General features: G+C 51.7%; 1 protein-coding gene across 1 annotated transcript in view; it reads left to right on the forward strand.

The window, feature by feature from the left end:
- Syk (spleen associated tyrosine kinase) overlaps positions 1–2,554 on the forward strand; it is an 83,191-nt gene extending 80,637 nt beyond the window's left edge. Inside the window, exon 14 of the mRNA XM_023704218.1 lies at positions 1,321–2,554. Within this exon, the coding sequence (XP_023559986.1) occupies positions 1,321–1,393 (73 nt within the window). The 3' untranslated portion in view covers positions 1,394–2,554. The remainder of the gene's footprint in view (positions 1–1,320) is intronic.
- The last annotated feature ends 17,315 nt before the right edge of the window (positions 2,555–19,869 follow it).

A 19,869-nucleotide genomic window follows, 5' to 3' on the forward strand; every position in this document is an offset into this window, starting at 1 on the left:
AATAACAAAAGTAATTTCTAAGCAGACACTCAGTACCTGCAGGTTCTGCTTTGACAATTCAACCAGCTGTGAATTAAAAATACTCAGAAGTACAACTGCACTGGACATGTACAGTTCATTCTGTAGCACAACCTAAGAGCTATTTCCATAGCATTTACACCCTGTTAGGTATCACAAGTAATCTAGTAATGCGAACAGACACCATCCTATTTTATGGAAGGGACTGGTGCATGCCTGGGTGTGGGCTCTGAGGGGCTCCTGGGACCAGCCCCCCCATTTAGTGTGCTTTGTTAGAGAAAACAAAAGTGCCCACACGTGTGTGTGGAGACCTCAGACTGTGAAAACCTCTACCCTACAGTTGGCCAACAGTAAGCCTTGCTACATGTGATTAGGTCTGGGCCTTTACCTCAGCTATGCTGGGCTTTGCGTTTTAGTAGGAGATCCACAGCCGTCAACGGGTGTGGGGAGGAGAGTTCAGGTTTCTTTTTTTTTTTTTTTAATATGGTACAGGGTCTTTTGTAAAATTTTTTTTATTATTAATTTCATTGAGAAAAAAAAATTTCATTGAGAAACAAATAGCAATGAGACAGTTTCAAAACCTATTCTCACTATGCAGCTTGCCGTTCAGACTCCTACAGATCCTACTGTTTTCAGCCTCCCAGCACTGGGATTACAGGCGTGTGACCCCACACGCGGTCTCTGTGCCCGGCTCAGCACACCAGGGGGCGGGGACGGGGCCAGTATGCATGTGGGTGCCAGGGACTGAACCCTGGTCCACGGAGTTATCTTGCCGGCCCTAGGAGAGTTAAGTTTGCCATGTTTTTGCTCTTAGGGAGATTCTGAGTCTGGCATTAGCTGTGTGCAGTGTCTTTACCCACCAGGTAGCCCCACACACCTTGCATGTGCTGGGGTGATGGCTAGGCTGCCTCTGACCTAGGGGAAGACTCAGCTCTAAGCCGGGCATGCGTGTGCCTGTAATCCCAGCACTTGGGAGGCTGAGGCAGGAGGATCCTTGAGAGATCACGGCCAGCTTGAGCTACAAAGTGAGCTCAAGGCCAGCCTGAACTGCATGAGATCCTGTCATTAAAAAAAAAAAAAAAAAAAAAAGACTGCACTCTAGCACAAGCTTCAGCACCTTCGAGGTGGCCGCAGTGCCCTGGGGCTCTGATACATGTGCACATCTGAGTGTGTGAACCTGCGGGGACTCCCGGGGAGCACTTAGGGCACTGGGGGGCACAGCAGACCCGCGCCCCTGCCAATTCCCTGCTGGTGTTCTGTGCAAACGCACTGGCAATGGCTGACAGCTCTCTCCCCTTGCAGGGTGGAAAAGCGACCTGGCTTCGCGGCTGTGGAACTGCGCCTGCGCAACTACTATTACGACGTGGTTAACTAGCTGCTCCGGGCCTGTCTGCAGCTGCCTTGGGTCAGACGCTCGAGCTCAGGAAAATGTACTCGATCGAACAGATTTTCAGGGTTTCCTTCTCCCTCCATCTGGGGTGACCTGCACCCCACTGACGACTCTGAAAGCCGCCCGCCTCGGCCTCCTGGAGCAAGCCCCAGCCCGGCACGGCACACGGGAGAGGGCCGAGCCCCGGATTCCCTGGTTGCCTCCTCTGTGTGGTGTTCCTGACAGATTACCTCTGCGATCAGTCTCCAGTTCTGCCCTCAGGGCTGGGGCTGTGTGGTTTCCAGTGTCCCAGGCTCTGCCTTTCAGCAGTTAAATCCACAGGGGACTTGGGGGTAGAGGGTACAGATCAGAGAGGCCACCAGGTGGGGAGAGTGCCACCAGTTTACAAGGATCAAGCGTGACCAGTGCTCTTTCTAAACAAGAAGTAGGTATATAGGGAGCCTGCATACTGCGCATGCTGTGCGTCGTGAACCAAGAGACATCTGGGGGATTGAGCCCTGCTTGCATGGGGCCTAGCTGGGCTCTGTCCCCGAATACCCCCTGCTGCGGACTGCCTTGAGGACTGCCCTCGTGTGCCCAGACAGGGACCAGTCACCGAAGTCCTGCACCACCACTGGGGAGGCCAGCTGCCCCTCCTGGGTGGCCAGAATTCTCACTTTCCTCAGAATTGCCCGTGCACACCCTCCTCCTCCATGGTCTGTCACTGTCACTAAATGCCTGGCATGGGTCATCTATGAAGTAAAACTTCATAAATTCTCGTGCTTTTCAATGCTGGGGAACACTTATCAAGTTGTGGCACCTGGGCAGTTCTTTCTGTGCCAGAACACGTCGAGGTGGATACACGGGGACAGCGAATGTACCAGCTCCCCCTCTTCCGAGGCCTCTGTAAGGGGGCTCCCAAGAGCGCATCCATTCTATACTCGCCCTCGCCACACAGGCCTCACCAAGTGTGGCTTGTGACCAAAGATGTAAGACCTAGAAATCCTCTTCTGGTCTCCTCCATTAGTTAATCCTTCACTTAGAGTTTATTTACGCAAAGGCATCTCCCCTTGATAGAAGTTTTGCTGAGGCTCTGGAAAGTTCCAAAGTCAATCAGCCATCATTCCTGCCTCAGTGGACACAGGCTTGGGCACATCTTCACTCCTAAGATGATTTAGCTTACAGAGGACCCCTCCCCTCCCCCTAACAGCCAGGCAAGGCAGAAGAAAGGGGACTGTTGGGACCTTTGCAGAGCCAGGAGATGTGAGTCATGCGTAGAACTTGGGTTAAGAGAGTTTTATAAACCATTCAGTTTTGGGAATTGCGCCAGTGGCTTAATTGTTCTGTTAAAGAGGAGGGTCCCTGCATGCTGAACTCAGTAAGCAGCTCCTTCAAATGCATTTAGAGTCCTGCAGTAACCAAGATTAGTGGCCAGATCCCAGCAGTGAGGCTGTCCTGAGAGGAGGGGTTGGCTGAGCGGCCTGGGGACAGTGGCAAGCCTGAGGGGGCCCCAGTGCCCAGCCAGCAGGCCTGCCTGCCCCCAAGCGCATGTCAGCAGTAGAGTCCATGGACTCTGGGAATAGGCTGGGTGTGGAGTGGCAGAGCCCTGTGGTCTTCTTTCTGGTGTGGTTGTTCAGCCTCTTTGGCAGCAGCCTTTATGAAGGAGTCTGGAATATGACTCAGGCCTCACCTCTTTTGAGACAGCTTGTCCAGCCAGGCCATGGGTCCTCCTCCTCAGAATGGGCAGGGCAGCCTATGATGTGCAGAAGTCCCCAGGTAGCCAATGTGAGAGGGCTCTCTTGTAGAGAGCCACTCTCCTGTCTCTGGGGTCTCAGGCCAGGGTGGTGGGGAAAGACAGCCCTGCCCAGAAGGGCCACGCTATAGAAGGGTCCTGGAGCATCTGTCCTGGCCTGGGTATCCACACGGCTTGAGCGTGTGCTTGCCTTTGTCTGCTGGGTGCTGGCTCATCTGAGTGCCACCCTCGGCCCCTCTGTAGCAGGTGTGTCATCCAGCTGCCTACAGAGGCCCACTGTCTGTGATGCTGCAGACACCTCATCCCTTGCAGGACCAACTGTTTCTGTGGCAACACCTCATCCCCACATGGTTTGAATTGTGGCACACGTTTGCATCTGAGCATGTCTTGCCTGGCTCACCAGTGCCCGGCCCTGCTTTGGTCTGCTGGACAGTGACTTCACGTGAATGTCACCCATGAACATCTCTGGTGGCCTCCCGATGTGTCCTCTGGGACTCTGCCTTGCAGCGGTGGCTACCAAGTTGTCCGTCCTCCCAGCCTCTTGCAGAGCTGCCACCGGTGAGCAGTGCAGCCCGTTTTGCATTTATTTCAGAGCTACTTTTTGTCACTGGAGATTTTCTCAGACTGATTTTTAATAAAATGTTTAAACTAGGTTTGTGGTGACTGTCACAGAAGCAGTGAGGGTAGAATGGTTTGCACTGCCACTGGTGTTGAGCAGCTGGCAAGCGTGTCCTGCGAACATGCTCTGCGAAGGCTGCGTCCCATGCCTGCTCTAAAAGGCAGATAGAGGCAGTGAGCTCCAGCCCCTTGGAAGGAGGAGGCCGCATGGGGAGCCCCACCCACCCCAGGGAGAGCCCGTGACCTGTCCTTGGGTGGTGACTTTGACAGCAAGGACCTGCAAGCTCACACCCTGCCCTACCAGAAAGGAAGCCCTGATGGCATCAAGTGGCATGTGGTGCCAGCTCTCTCTTCTCTCTGGTGAATCCCAAGAACATTGGGCAAGACAGGGAAAGGGTCCTGGAGCCCTAATCTTCTATTCAAAAGAGATCTCCCTCACATACATACATGTACAAGCACACACATGCATCTGTGTGTACAAGTACATGCACCCACACACTGCATTGTGCACATGTATATATACATGCAAGCACATGCACACAGTGTATGCACATTGAAGCATGTGTGCATGCACATACGGGCACATATACACAATCTCACACATGCATTGACATGCACACATATACATGCCCACAAATACACATGACGTATTCATACAAAAATACCCTTTAAACACCAAACGTACTGCACACACCACGCATACATACTGCACAAACATACATAGCAGGCAGTGTATGGGGTAGCACATCAACACACATACCCCACTGCATCCCACTCCACATTATCACCTAACAGTCAATGCGGAACAGCCCTTTCCCCAGAGACACCTCCTCCCCATCTTTCCCTTCTCTCCTGCCACCTCCAGGCCAGGTCTAGAGGGACTCTGAGCCACAAGCTCCCTTCCTGTGCCCCAGGCTCCTCTTCTCCTGTCATCCAAGTCAGTAATGACCATGAGGGGTGGTTGGGAGTGGCAGACTGCCACAGCTCCAGGACAGAGGGTGACAGTGGAAAGGAGCGAAGACTGGTCTCCGCAATCACTTCTGGCAGGTGGTGAAAGCTGAGCCTTGGAGTCCTCTAGGCCAGGGAGTGTGCAAAGCCAGCACGGCTTTGCCTGTCAGTGGATGCCCAGATCTGCGTGCCTGCCTCATGCGCTCGCCCTGGGAGGGATTCTGAGATCGGCAGCAGTATGCGGGGAGGACTCCAGAGACAGCACAGGCCTTCGGCTTCCACACTTTCACCCCCAGATAGGGGAAGCCCTGCGACCCCAGGAGTTACCATGGCAGCATGACATGGCAGGGTCACTCCACACAGCTCAAGCAGAGAGGGCTTGTGAGACTTGGGTTTGTCTTTCAGATACGGGGAAGGGGGGATCGCAACTTCAGTGCTTATGAACATGTTCTCATTCTGGGAAGGAAGAAGTTGAGAAAGCTTCTGTGAGCTTCTGATTATCTGTTAGTTAGGGGTACGCACTGTCTCATTCACGTTCTTCGTTGGATAGTGGCTTGTGGAGATGTGTCTGCTCCAGAGGATACAAAGTAGTGATTTTCTTAATTTTTCAAATTTTGAGACAAGAGTTTCACTAAGTTGCCCAGGCTGTCCTGGAACTTGAGATTTTCCTGCCTCAGCTTTCCCAGTAGCTGAAATGACAGTGTGCACCACCACACCCTGCCCAGGAACAACAAGCCTCCAGGGTCAGTACCCCCTGGGCTCGCAGCCCTGGGGCCTCACTGCCCTGCCGTCCCCACACCATCACCTGAGCCGGCAGCACCCACTGAGCAGGCTTCAGAAGTCTCCTCCAGGGAGCTGGGAAGGTCGAGAGAGGCTGTGTGGCAGTTTCCTAGGTTAAACAACTCTGGAAATGCAGTTGAGTCAATTCCCAGGCAAGACCAATCACGATACCCATCGGCCTACGCGGTGCTCTAAGCAGTGCTGTGGCGAGAACTTCCTGTACCCCACGTCCAGCTTGACGTGTGTCCAGCTCGACATAGGACACAGTGCAACACAAGTTCCTCTGCACCCTGCAAGTGGGAGCTGGGGCTTGAGGGAGGCACACTCACCAACGGACCATGCCAGGGCACTGTTACCCCCCTCTTTGCTGACCAAAAGCAACCTGGCCTGCAGGTCCTCAGAGGGCAGTGCTCTGCTCTCTGTGTTGTCCGCTTCTGTCCCCGTGGCAGTGCCTCAGGAAATCAACTTAGAGGAGACAACTCATTGCAGCTCCTGCTTTCAAAGGCTTCGGTCCATGTTTCCCTGGCCCATTGCTTCCCAGTGCAGCACGGTGGGGACAGGAGGCAGAGATCAGGAGTGGGGTCCCAGTGCCACCCTCGGAGGGCCAAGCTGTCAGCATGTGGGATTTGGGGGATAATCAGGGTGCAGTCTGTAACACAGAACATGTTCTTTCACAAGCACACACACACAACACATACAATCTGTCCTTCAAACAAAGGATACAGCAAGGGGAGCCAGCCGTACTTCCACGTTTCACTGCACACGCATCTATCTGAGGCCATTCACTCTTTCATAATTTTGCAAAATTAACCTGTGAGGAAGAAAGCGCTCTCCCAGAGCCGTGCTACAAAGCCCAGGGGCACTCGTGGGTGACTCAGCTGTGCCCACATCAGTCCCCAGGCCTGTCCCTCTGGCCACTGCCCCTCATGGGTCCAACCCACCACTGCACAGAAGTGAAGCTGTTACTCTTTGGGAGCCTTTTGGTGACTCAGTTTACTGTGACCATGGTCCTGCTTGGAACAAGGAGGGAAGAAGGCAGCCTGTGCATAGATAGCTCTCTTTCATCCAGAAGAAGTGAAGAGCAGTGTCTGGCCGTCCTCTCTCTGCTCCGGTCAGATGAGCTCATACAATCCCCTAAACTGCGGCTGTAGCCCATCTGTCTCAGTGGCAGTGGACAGTCCCTCCACCTCAGACTGCCCAGGGTACAATGTCCACACCCACCGGGGACTACCCATCCTCGGGGAGCTCTGCCTGCCATGTGGCCGGGTGCAAGGACCTGGCTGCCCCACACCTCCCTGTCAGCGTGTCCCTGCTCCTGCTCCCTTAGGGAGACAGGAAGCCCTGATAGGCCCTCAGGGTGGCCCGTACCGAAGCCCTGGGCAGGGGCTATGGCGGAAGAATCGCCAATACGCAGAAGATGTGCTGAACGCGTTCGCTGCACAAAACGCAACCCTTCCATCTAGGCGCTTGCTGTCTTGTGTCCGCCTTCCGAATTAGCTAGGAACATTCTCCCCAAAACGTGAGTAGGGTGCCGTCCTTACTGTTGCCCTCTGGCACTTTGCTCTTGCCGACCCAGCCCTTCAACCAACCAGCAAACAGCGTGCTTCTGGGGCGGCAGCCGGGACAGCGCAGGCAGCACCCGGAACCTGCTCGCGGCCTCTCAGGGCAGAGTGCAGGGGCTGCCCTGGCTGCGGGGACCCCACCGTGTGTGCTGTGGTCAAGGAGTCTGTGTCTGGGTGTGGTGTGTGCATCTGAGTTTGCCTGTGTGTGCGTGCCTCAGTATTGTGTTTATGTGGATAGTGTGTGGGGTGTGTATGTATATATGTTTGTGTGTACTATTTATGTGTATGCATCTGTACGTGTGTGCTATGTCTATATGTGTCTGTGGTGTGTCTGTATGTTTGTCTGTATGTGATCGGTATCATGTGATGTGTCTCATGTGTGATTATGATGTATATGTGTGTCAGTATGTGGTCTGTATATCTATGTGTGAAGTATGTGTTTGTGTGTGGCATGTTTATACATATACTTATATGTGGGTAGTGTGTATATATATATATTGTGTAGTGTGTATCTGTATGTGTGAGTATATATGTGTCTGGTGTTTGTATCTGTGTGTGTATCTGTGAGGTGTTGTCTATCTGGTGTGTGCATGTATGTGATATGCATGTCTATATGTGTGGTGCATGTATGTGTGTGCTGTGTGCACGTGTGTGGTACATATGTGTGTACTGTGTGTTTCTACATGTGAGTCTGTCCCTAGAGCTCTGCAGGGTAGGGTGTGGCCTGGCTAGTCACAGGCAATGTCAAAGCCCTGGTGGCCCTTGAGCGGGCGCCCCCTGGTGGATGGCCTGGGAGTCCTTCCCCTTGTTGCCTTCCCTGGTCCTGGGTGGGCTTCTGCAGCCAGCCTTCTGCAGCCAGAAATGAGCCGTCCCTGGAGTGGGCCTTAGCACCTGGGCGCCATGGCTACTTCCTTAGGGACTCGGCACTGTGTGACATTCAGGAGTTCATCCTCCCCCGTTATTCTCCACTAAGGAACAAACCCAGGGCCTTTGCCCTGAGCTACATCCCCAGCCCTTTAAAATACATATTTTTTGAAACAGCATCTTTCCACCTCACTAAATTACTCAGGTTGGCCTTGAACTTGAGATCCTCTGAAGGATTCCTCAACAGAGGGGTTGAGGAAGAATAAAATGGAAGGGAAATGAGGGCGGAGGGAGGGCTGCTGAGACACCAGGTCCCTAGCCGGAGGCGGTGGGCTCACAGTCCACTTGCCCTTCCTGGAGTCAAGAGCAAGTCTGATTGCGTGGACAGCTCATGAAGTCGATGCCACCCTTTAAGTGGCCACTAGGTGGCGACAGACACTCAGGCATCCATCCACAGGCAGGTTTTTCCTTGTACTTATTTTCACGGAAGAGACACCAGCTGGCCGCACTCCTGGAAACCCATTCAACCAGTGTAAAAGTCGCGGAGGAGATGAGTTGTGTGCAAAGCAAGAGGCTGCCATGTGACCGCTCTGTTCCGGGACAGTCAGTAGTCAAAGCCTTCGAAGCATCACCCAGGAGAAAGTTTAGGGAGGTTTTTCTCCTCTCAGCTTCTGAAGACCCACTGGACACATTTGTATTTCTACCAGCTGACATTAAAATGTGGTCACGGTGGGATCTTCGGCCACTAGACTGGCTGTGAACCTGTCTGCGGTCCTTTGGCTTTCGAGAACAGAAGAACGCGACGCACTTAGCTGGAGAAGATCAAGACGCCAGGAGGCGCGCTCACGGCCCCGCGAGTGCCCAGGGCTTTCGGTTGAGGGAAATCACGAAGGCAAAGTAGCGAGCCTGTGCGTGACGGACACAGTGCGGCTCGGAGGATTCGGCCTTGCCGGGGACCGAGAAGCGCCGCAGAGTCCTGCGCGAGGCTCATCTAATGTGTCCTTCTAGGTAGGGACCTGTCCGTCTGTCGGGTGGTCCTTATTCCCAGGGAGAAACGGCGGCAGGAGTGAGGAAAAGATACACAAGAAGATGAGCTGGGTTAGGTGGTGACTCCTCTGCCTGGTTGGCGAAATGACCCGCTGAGCAATAGTAAGAACCTTTAGTTACACTTTCACAAAGTTGCGAGATGCGTGGTTGCCTAGCGACTAATAGCCCGCAAGGTTCAGGCAGCATCCAACCTCCGGGTCGTTGCTCAACAGCCAGGGATGGGGCAGAGGCATCAGAACGGGACAAGGGGGCGTCGTCCCTCGCTGGCCCTAGTGACCCAATAGCACACGTTTCCTTCCTGTTCTCACCACTGTGACCCTGAAGTCTCAGTTCCAGAGGGAGGATGGATGCTTCTGCTGAGACACAGCAGTGACCCTGCTTTGCTGAAAGTCCCAATCAGGGGAGACCTGAACAGCACAGATAAACAGGGGGGTGAGTTCATGCTGTGCTCGTGCTGGGACCCCATCTTCTGCTCTCACACACTGGAGATTCAGCTTCAGGAGACTTTGGCCTCAAATAGGTGTATAGGCCAGGCCTCTGGGCTAGGACTGGTGACCTGGCTGGCTTTCCCTTGGCTCACAGGCCTCTCTGTCTCTCCTTCAGCCGGTGCCTGTCATAGATGGCCTCTTCTCTGTCCAGAGAACCCTGACAGCTGTGTGTCTGTGGAGAGCGCTGAACCTCTCCAACACTTCTAGGTTTGCTATAGGCCGGGCAGCACACACCCTCCTCCGCCTGTGCAGCTCTTTGTGGACCGTACCTAGGTTCCTCAGAGCAACTGGATCATCACACAAACTCAGCGACACAAAAGCCTACTGCTAGGGCTGGCAAGCCAGCTTACTGGACTAAGCGCCTGCTTTGGCGAGTGCAGGGACCAGGGTTCCATTCCTGGTCTCGCATGCTGTGCCAGCCCTGCCCCCAGGGCATGCTGAGCTGGTGACCAAGTCTGGGCATGGTGGCGCACACCTGTAATCCCAGCACTGGGGAGGCTGAAAACAGGAGGATCGCTACAAGTCGGAGCTGCATAGTGAGACCCTGTACCAAATTCAAAAATGGAAAAAAACAAATACAAAATCCTACCTGCCGTTTTGCAGACAAACCAGCACTGGCTATTAACATTTTCATCTGAACTGTGAGTTTCTCAGGCAGTAGATGTCACCAGAGGCCTGGAGCCTGGGCTAGGACAGCAGGGCGTGGGGAGAGGTGTGCCGATCTCCATGTGTCTTCCTTTCTTACCTCTTTTCCTCTCTCCCTCCCTTCCTCCTGCCCTAGGTCTTTTCTCCTCTTCCTCTTCCTTCTTTCTTCCCCTCTTCTCCTTCTGCTCCTCACTCTCCTTCTGCCTCTCCTCCTCCTCCCTCCCTGGGCAGGAGTGGGGGATACAGGTCCATGTTGGTTCAGCCGTGGCATCTGCTTACACTGTTGTCCCTGGGGAACATCACTACTGTTTGGAGCTGGGGTGTCCCCGAGTGTCTGGGAGGAGGTGGAGAAGGTTGCTGGGTCACTGGGCCATGCCCCCAAGGACCTGTCTCATCCTCTTTCCCCCTTGCTTCCTGAAGCTTCTCTCTGCCATGCATCCCTCGCCACTGCCACACAATGCCTCTGTCTGGGGCCTAAAGCAATAGTCCACGGCGTGGCAGATTGGACCCTCTAGAACTGAGAACTCAACAGACCTTTTCAGAGTTGCTTACATGCTTGGTACAGTGGCAGGAAGCTGACGAACTCACTGGTGAGGACCCCTGGGTGCCCTAAGCAGAGCTGGGTTGGGGTGATGGCTGCCTGGCCGCTGCCCAGCTAGGTCCTGCTGTGGCCCCACAGATGCCTGTGACAGGGAAGCCTTGTGGAGGGGTCTGGTCCTTTGCAGCCAATCGAGCTCACTACAGACCTCGCAAGGGTGGATCTGAGCTGTGTGTAAGGGTCAGCACACCACCTCCTGGCTCCCTGCTGTGACCTATCGCCTCCTGGCCACTGCAGCCGAGGCCACTGCCCTGGCCCAGTATTTTCTGCTCTGTGGGAAAGAAAGTGTTTTGGGGCTGAATGCCGAAGCTCACCCGCCCCCTGCCCCAGCTCAAGTCCGGAGCACACACGGAAGTCATGGCACTGCTGGGGTGCAGGAGCTCTGCCAGGGGCACACCCACTGCCTTGTATCTCAGATGAGGAGCCCTGCTGAGCCCTTGCTGGCTGCTGCGAGGTGCTCTTCTCCCCAGAAGCCACTGTTCCTAGACAACAGGGGCCGCTCCCTCCACCCTCCTTGGCACCTGTGGTGGTGCTGGCATGAGGGTGGCCAGCTGCCACTGCCCACCTGTCGCAGCCCTGTGCCTTTTGCCCACCTCTCGGATGGCTCAGCTTGTGGGCTCAGCAGTGGGGCTCCAGGGCATGGAGTCAAAGGAAGACCCTCCTGGTAGACCACGGGCTGCTGGCATTGCTGCCTCAAATGAATTGCTTGGATAAATTTTCAAGAGAAAACTTGTGTTAAAAAGTACAACAGGACATTTCCATGGCCACGTGATATTGTGTCCGTGTATGTGTGCCCCCATGCCTGTCTGTGGGTCTGTCTGCATGTGTCTGCATGACTCTCTGTATGTAGTGTACCTATCTGTCCCTCTCCAGGACTGTGTGTGTCTCTCTGTGTGTCTGTGAGCACACACAGCTCTCCTGACCACCCACTGGCACACGACACTTGAGCGCTGCCACAGCACTGAGTGTCCTTCGGCCCTGGCCTCACCTCTGCCTTCCACCTCATGGCCCAGATGCTGCCTAGTGCCCCAGCCACAAACCCCCATCCATGACAGCCCCACCGGGCTGGACCCAGACCCCTGGTCTTGCTCCAGATGGGCCCCGTGCGAACCGTGGGAAGGTAAGCTCCATGGGGACACCCCAGAACCCCCAAAGTAGGACTGAGTGTCCACCCTGATCTGCTGGCCACCGCCCACAGCCCTGTCTTTGCTCTCCAGACCTAATGGGATGGGGCCAGGCTGGTGCCCCACAGCCCAAGCCCAGGCCGGGGCAGTTGCCCTCAGTGCCCCACCGGCGTGCTGTCCAGGGCTCCTGACCTAGGTCCTCTGTCACCACCCCACTTGCTGCATTTCTACTGAATGAACTCTGCTTTCTCTCCCAGGAAACTTCAAAAACTCCTCCTTCCCCTTGAAGTCCAATAAGAGTTATATTCTGCTATAAATTCAGTAAGCCCTTTGAAAAGGCCCCGCTGTCTGAGGTATAGCACACAGTGCACAGTGAGATCTGCATGCCCAGGATGAAGCTTTTTCTTTTCTTCCACATTCCCACTCGACCTACCACGATGGTGCCATGGCTTTCATGTCATTCTGAGCACAATGACAAGAATTCCCAAGTGGCAGCAGCACCTGCTCCTCCAGCACCGAGCCTGACAAGGGGCACACGCCCGGCGGCCGGGCTACTTCCGCTGGTCTACTTGCCGTTGCTGCCTGTGTGTATTTTCCTCCTCTGCTTTTCTTTAGTCACCCCTCCTGGAGGACTAGCGACACACGGGAACGTCCACGTGTTGACACTGTCCCTTGGACTTCTCATCTCCTGAAGGATACTTTACCAGGACCTTCTCTTCTCCTTTTAGTTCTCTCTTCAATCCGGTTTGTTTTACTAGTCAGTTTATCTACTGAAGTCTTAGCAGTCATTTTTTTTTTTTTTTAATTTCAGAGTCCTGTCTTTGTGACTTCCTTGTATTTCATGGAGATTTTATAGCCATTAATCTCCTTTCCTGTATTACTCATGTCACCTGTAGCAGCTGTTTCCGGGAGCGGGAAGAACTTGGCTCGCTGCCCTCGGGTGCTCCTCCCCCCTGGTGCTTCCCCTGCCCCACGTTCAGCATCGCAGGCTGGTCTGTGGCCTCCCACCCTCTTGGCAATCCCTGATCAGCTGTGCTTTGCTCTGCCCTAGTTTTCTCATCAGTAAAGGAAGAGATTCACACTGGTCAGTGGTGCCCAACATTCTCCACCACCAGTGAGCACCATCGCGTGGAAATGCGTGCATGGGAGCGCAGCGGCCCTGGCAGTCCTCCTGTGGCTGGGAGGCCAAAGGCCCTCCCCTCCTGCCTGACTCCTCAAAGCCAGGCAGTCTGTGCGGGCCTCGCAAGCACTGGCACTACTCCATGCCCACATTCACACCCTGAAAACCACTCAACCTGAGAAGTGGAAGGAGCCCTGTGGACAGGAAGTCACAGTGACTTGCTCAAGAGCTCGTGGGGCAGTGAGGGCAGAGGGGTCTCTAACAGCTTCCAGATGTAGTTCCAAGAAAGGAGCCTGGAGAAGGAGCCCTAAGGGAGGCAGAGTCACGTGTCTCTCTCTTAAGTGGAAGCAATTCCAGAAAAGCCTGGGTGGTGCTCAGCCGTGGCCTCTGCACAGAGCAGGGCAGGCGCTGTGAGTGCGGGGCCTTCTTTCAGTCATCAGGAGAAGGAAAGTTGCACTTTCTGTTAGACCTCAGGGCTGAGCCTTCCCAACCACGGTGCCCCACAAGCACCAGGTGGGGCGATGGCTTTGAGGACACCAGTCCAGTTTCTGATCCAGAAATAGGCCAAAGCCCCAGTGGGAAAATACCTGTTGTGTTAAAATTAGGTTCGTGTGTCTGCGCCTGCAAGTTTCCTTAACTGTGCTTGAGGCTCAGCGTAGAAAGAGGAAGCTCAAGCTGTCAACTGGCTGCTTCTGCAAGGCCAGTTGCGTCCCTTCTGTGTATAAGTCCATTGTGCATGAATCCAATGAATAATAACTTAAAAACCTGGGACTCACAGCACTTTCCAAGCTGGGAGCCTGCCCGTTTCCCTGGCTCTGTGAAGTTCTGTCCTTTGCCTGTGCCCTTGAAGAGAGGGCTGCCCTGGGTTCTGCTTGTGTTCTACTCTCTTCTGCTTTGCAGAAGACGCCGTGGGTCTTCCACTCCATGCCACCACTACTGTCCTGATACTCTGGAGCCACAAGCTGCTGGTGACCAGCGCAGTGAATATGGCTGTGCTTTTCCTGTGCCGGCCCCTGCAGCCACAACAGGGGGACCCATAGGTCCCAGCTCAGGCCACCACAGCACTGAGCAGAGACCAAGGCCCCGGAGGGTGTGGGGGCTGGATGGAGAACAACCGAAAGTGCTGCCCTGAACCCTGCCTCTGCGAGCCCCTCAGCCTCCATGTCAAAGCTGCCTCATGCCCTGTTACTGTGAACTGAAGATCTTTAGAGACACATATGCACATACACACATACATACACCCACACGGACACATACACACACACGGGCACACCTGTGATCACATACACACACATACGAGCAAGGTCTTTTGGCCCTCGAGTGGCCCGATGGGCACATGTGCTGAAGGGCATCCCCTAGTGGCTCCCCTAAGAGGCAAGGTAGCTTGGGGTGGGTCCTAGTGGAGGCTCTGGTCACTGTGCCTCGAAGGGCATGTGGGAAGCCACCCCACCTCTCCACTCTGCCACATCCACATCTTGGATGGGAGAGGAGCAGCTTTGCTTCCTCCTTTGTTCTCACTGTGAAATACCTGTGTGCAACATACCTACAGAGACATGCACACCACATGCCACACGTGGCACATATATGTTCATGCATGTATAGAAGCACATGGACACATTTACACACCGACGCATGCAGGAGGGGCTCCTGGCCCAGCCTGGGCACAGCTGCCCGCCCTCACTGCTCCCGGCTCTGCTCAGCCATGCGCATTGTATCGATGGAGTCACACAGGCTGCACCCTTACAGGCAGTGATGTCGCGTGCTGGGCAGGCGGACATCGCTCTGCTGCGCTCATCACACCGTGTGGGTGCGCGCCCGTGGTGGGAGCCTGTAGCGACCTGGCCGAGCTGCATGCCCACTACCCGCCAGCCTCCTGCAGGCGCTGCGCTCACCCTACTAATGCTGGGAGAGCGGGGGGCTTTGAGGGTATTCCAGGTTGAAACCCATGACAGTGTGAGAACAAGAGACGATCTTAGAGACAGCGGGCGTGGGGAGCATAGGTCGCAGCATAAAATGTCCCAGGCAGGAGGAGCCAGCTTTTGTGCACTGTCCCGCCACCAGGCTTTCAAGTTACTACTGTGTCATCAGTTGCAAAACTGTATGCAGAAGCAAGTTTAAATGCTCCCTCCACGATCCAATGATAAATATGTGAGTTGATAGATATGATAATTAGCTGAGTCATTCTGCAACGCATAGGTATATGAAAATAGCACACCACACCCCATAAATGCATACAATTACTATAATTAATTAATAAAACCTTAATATGAAAGTTGGAACCAAATCATGTCCAGTTTTTTTTATCAAAAGAAAAGGAAAAATGAAAAAAACCAAAGCTACCTCCCCATGCAGCTGGTCAGGTCTACCCCACAGCGTGCAGGATGCAGACCTCCGAGGCCCCTGCATCCACGCCTGTTTTCCCCTTCACTGAGGGCGAGCCGTGTGGCCAAGCTCATAAATACTTCAATAAAGACGTCTGGATGCACTGGAAAGCTGCTCACCCTGATGGCTCCCTCCCTGGTTATTAGAAAGATTTCAGGAGAGGGGAGAGGGCTGGAGCAGAGGGGCAGCTGGCTTGCTTGGTTTTCAGAAACACCTTGTGGAAAGCACCTGCCCTCCCCTGAAAACACACGGGTAGGACATCTCATTCTGTCTGCCAAGTGACTAGGCCCTCGGGGAGGTGGGAATCAGTCCCATGGGCAGACAGACCTGGGTAACCCTCAAAACCGTCAGAGGAGGTCCCAGCACAGGCTTGAGAGTTGGCACCAGAGACCAGTTCCCTATCCAGAGGAGAGTCAACGGGAAGGAAGCTGCAGAGGGCTGCTGGGAAAACCAACCAGCTGGGCTGGGGAGAGAGCTCAGCATCTAAGCACCTGCCTGGCGATCACAAGGAGCCAGGTGTGGTGGAGCATGCCTGTCATCCCAGTACTAGGGAGACCAAGACAGGAGGATGACGATGAGTACGGGGTCTGCCTAGCAAGACCCTGTACCAAATAAATAAGCAAATACAGATTTGTAAAAATCTTTTTTTTTTTTTTTTTTGAGTCTTTTTTTTTTAATTTTGTGTGTGTGTGTGTGGCCAGCTCAGCCCACCAGGGGGCGGGGCTGGCTGGCATGTGGTGCTGGGGGATTGAACCGCGGTCCCTGTGCTTTGCTAAGCTTGTTCTAAGTAGGTGCTTTAGACCACTGAGCCATCTCACCAACCCCTAAAAATCTTTTTTTTTTAAAAAAAAATTGACCAGATGGGATGTGCTGGTGCAACTGCCCCTGAAAGGTGAAGGCCAGGAGGCCTCGGGCTCCCTGGCAGGAGCTCCTGGGGATGCCAACGCAGTCCTCCCACCAGGCCCCATCTAGTCGACAGGAGTGGCCCTGACTCACTCCTGAGCCAACAGCAATGCGAGGTGCGGGTCTGTCTGGGCCGGCGTCTCGGTGGGCCTCCCCAGGGACAGTGGCCTAGGCCTCCTAGCTTCCCAGGGCATCCTCCGGCCCGTGTGTGCTGTGTGGCCCACACAATAGCAACGACCTTGCTGTGCTCCTGACCGCGGCTTAACACCACCGCTCCTGTTCCACCGACCTCCTGACGAGGAATCGGGTTGTCCACGGAGAACAGAGGGGTTTCAGTGCGGGGCACAATGCCTAAGTGTGTTCGAAAGAACATTATAAGAGGTGAAGAGCACCCACGTTAATTTTGTTAGAAGTATTTCTATTGATGAATTGTTAATTTTAATTTTCTGAATTTTACTATATTAAGCAATATATACTTAACAGGAAAATAAAATATTAGTGAAATAAAAATACTAAATTTTTTAATATGTCATCAGTGTTCAGAATACATACCAATATTTTAAAATATCAGCTACTTACTTGCTTACAAAATCTAAAAAATAACAGAAATAACTTCACCTGTGAACTACAGTGAAAATGTAACTGCATGTTGCGTATACAAGTCTCACGCTGATAGTACAAGTGACAGCTTTCCCTTCCCGTGGGATGGGCTACACTTGCCATCTCTCTTGTCTTCCTCCTTTGTCAGGAGCTTCCTGTTATAGTATACAATGTACATGTAGCAGGAAAATGAAATATCAATAAATAAAATGTTAAATATATATCATGCATTTAAAATAAACATCTACATTTCCAATGTCAACTATTTTTTTTTTTTTTTGCTTATATCTGAAAATGACAGCAGAAATAAATTCCCATGTGAGCTACAATGAATATACAAACAAAACTACCACGGATATAATCTTTGCTTAAATATTATAAGGCAGTTTTCACACAAGAGAACAGCATGCTCCACACCTGAGACTCACGGACACTGGCCGTAATGGATTTTGCTCTCTGTCTTCTCTGGCAGGGCACACTTGACATCTTGCTGGCCCTCCTGTCTTCTGAGGAGGTTCTTGTGATGTTTCTCCTGTGTGTTCATGGATCTGCTCCAAAACCCTTTGGTGGAGTTCTCTGGACAGATAGATAGCGGCTTTTCGCTGCTATAAGTGATCATTTATTGATTCCAGTCCTGATCCTCTAAGAAAGTTTCTCTGTGATATTTTGTGCTTGTTATTTTTTTTTTTTTGGAAACTATGAAACTATGCCTGACACATTTATACTTGAGTGAAACACAACCATTGGCCAATACTTTTGTGTTTTGAGCAACATCATAGTTGTTGCATAACTCGCCAACATCTATTGTGTCTTTCATTTTGTTATATAATGCGACCATTTATAGCTTCACTTGTGTTCGCAATCAACATAAAGCAAATAGCCTCACTTAGTTCGACACAGGCTTGAGCTCACAGGATCCTCCCGCCTTAGGCTCCCGAGTGTTGGGATTACAGGCGTGCACCACCACACCCAGCTTCCCAGTCAAACTTATCGTCACGGGTAATGCTGGCAGTTGCCACACACTTTTTCAGGACCTTCAGCTTTGAAGAGTTCCTGGGCTGGACCACTGGTGTTCTTTTAGCAAATATAACATCAAACTAGTGAAGCAACTATCGAATGTGACATTCGGGCAACATTTTGAAATAGGTACAATAAGTCTGTTCACAATGTCATATATTTTATTACTGCATAAATCAAGTCTTGGTGGCTGAGTTCCAGATAAATTCCTGAAGTCTAGGTGTGAAATGTCTTTGCATCTGCTAAGGCACATACTTCTATACCGTATTTGGAAGGTTTCTTTGGCATACATTATCAAAAGATTCTGCAACCACAAAATGATGCAAGGTGTTCAATTGCCATGAGGGCTGTGCCTTAGCTGTTTGACAGTTTAAAACAAACCTTTCAAAAAATGAGCGAGTAGCAGCCAAATTATCAGATTTTTTTTTTAATTTTTTTCTTCCTTGGTGTATCTTACGTTATTTAATTTTAATTTTATTTTATTTTGAAGAGTAAAAACAAACAGCAGAAACAGAAACAGGGTAGCATACAACAACGCATATGTTACAGCTTTTCAAAACAAGAATAGCTAATTAACAATGGTTGTTATATTATCTATCTTTATTGTCAAATCTGTTGCTTAGATTAACAGATATAGTTATGCAAGATTGGGCAAATAATTGAATATTACCACTTGCTTTCAAGAAACCTTAATTTTTTTCTTGTCTTTTTTTTACTTTTTTAAAAATTTATTTTAACAAGAATATAATAATAATTGATAAAACATTAGAAATAGTAGACATTTAGAAGACCAAGGTGAGGGGTATTCAAGCACGGTTTTTGTATTATATATTGCTCTCCTCGATGTTGTTGCTTAGATTGCAGATATCAGCATACAGAGTTAGTCAAGTTGAAAATTCTATACAACTACTAGTTTTTTAAAAACTCAGGCTGGAGAGATAGCTCAGTGCAATAAGTGCTTGTCTGGCAAGGGCAAGGTCCTGAGTTCTATCCCTGGTACTGCAAAGAAAGTAAAAATATAAATAAGTAAGTAAATAAACTGACAGAAATTATACATACAATCAACTCAGCCATCTTGCACATATACTTGCATGATTTTTGTCTTCAAAGCATAGGCAATTCTAAGAAAATCAAACCTCTTGAGTGTCACTATTGTTCTAAAAATCTCAATGCCGCATATGTCACTTCTCTGTAAATCCTTTAGATTCTGAGGACTGGAATGATAAAGGCCTGCTGTGAAGGCTTTTAGTTCAGATAGTGGGACAACGCGGTAAACATAGTTTGGCGTATCACTATTATGACGCATAGAACGTTTTACTTGACTTTCGTTCTTGTGTACTTGGAGACATTTTATAGCATACTGTCCATTGCAAGCAGTTTCCCACCCTGACCTGCAGTGTTGGCAGTCTGTCCAATAGGATTCGCCTCAGGCAAGAACCTAATCACATTTTCTGGCTTCATTCTAACATGGGACCATTAAGGCCTATGTGACCATTTTGTGACATTTGGACCAGTCAAATAGTAATTTACACCCCGGTTGCCCTCACTATCTGAATCAGAGGGCCTCCCTCTGTACTTCTGTATCTATCACACCTTGCTAACTCCTTTGGCTCACATGACCCAAGTCATTTTCTGTAGCTGAATGACCTGAGGACTCACTCTCAGCCTCCTTCCAAAGTTGTAAAAGTGGATTCTCCTTTGACACTGGACTGATTTAGGCTACAAGAAAAGTCAAAAGGAAATATTGAATCCCTGAGAAAGGAGGAAGGAGGGTCGCGGCCTGTGCTGACCTGCAGGGGCATCGCAGAGGCTCAGGGGCTTCCTCTTCTCCAAAATCAGGAAGGCCTCATTCCTCCTCCACTGCTGTGAGGAGGACTGTGCCAGTCCCCTGAAAGTTCAGCTCCACACATAGGACACAGGAGCTCCTCAGTGCTGGTATCTGCCCTCGCACCTCCTCCCCCGCTTAGGCACCCAAGGTGTGGGAGGTGCTTAGGACACTACAGAGCAGCATGTGCTCTAACATCTTGTTTGTG

The sequence above is a fragment of the Octodon degus genome, unplaced genomic scaffold (genome assembly GCF_000260255.1).
Source record: "Octodon degus isolate 3935 unplaced genomic scaffold, OctDeg1.0 scaffold00192, whole genome shotgun sequence".
Taxonomy (NCBI): Eukaryota; Metazoa; Chordata; class Mammalia; order Rodentia; family Octodontidae; genus Octodon; species Octodon degus.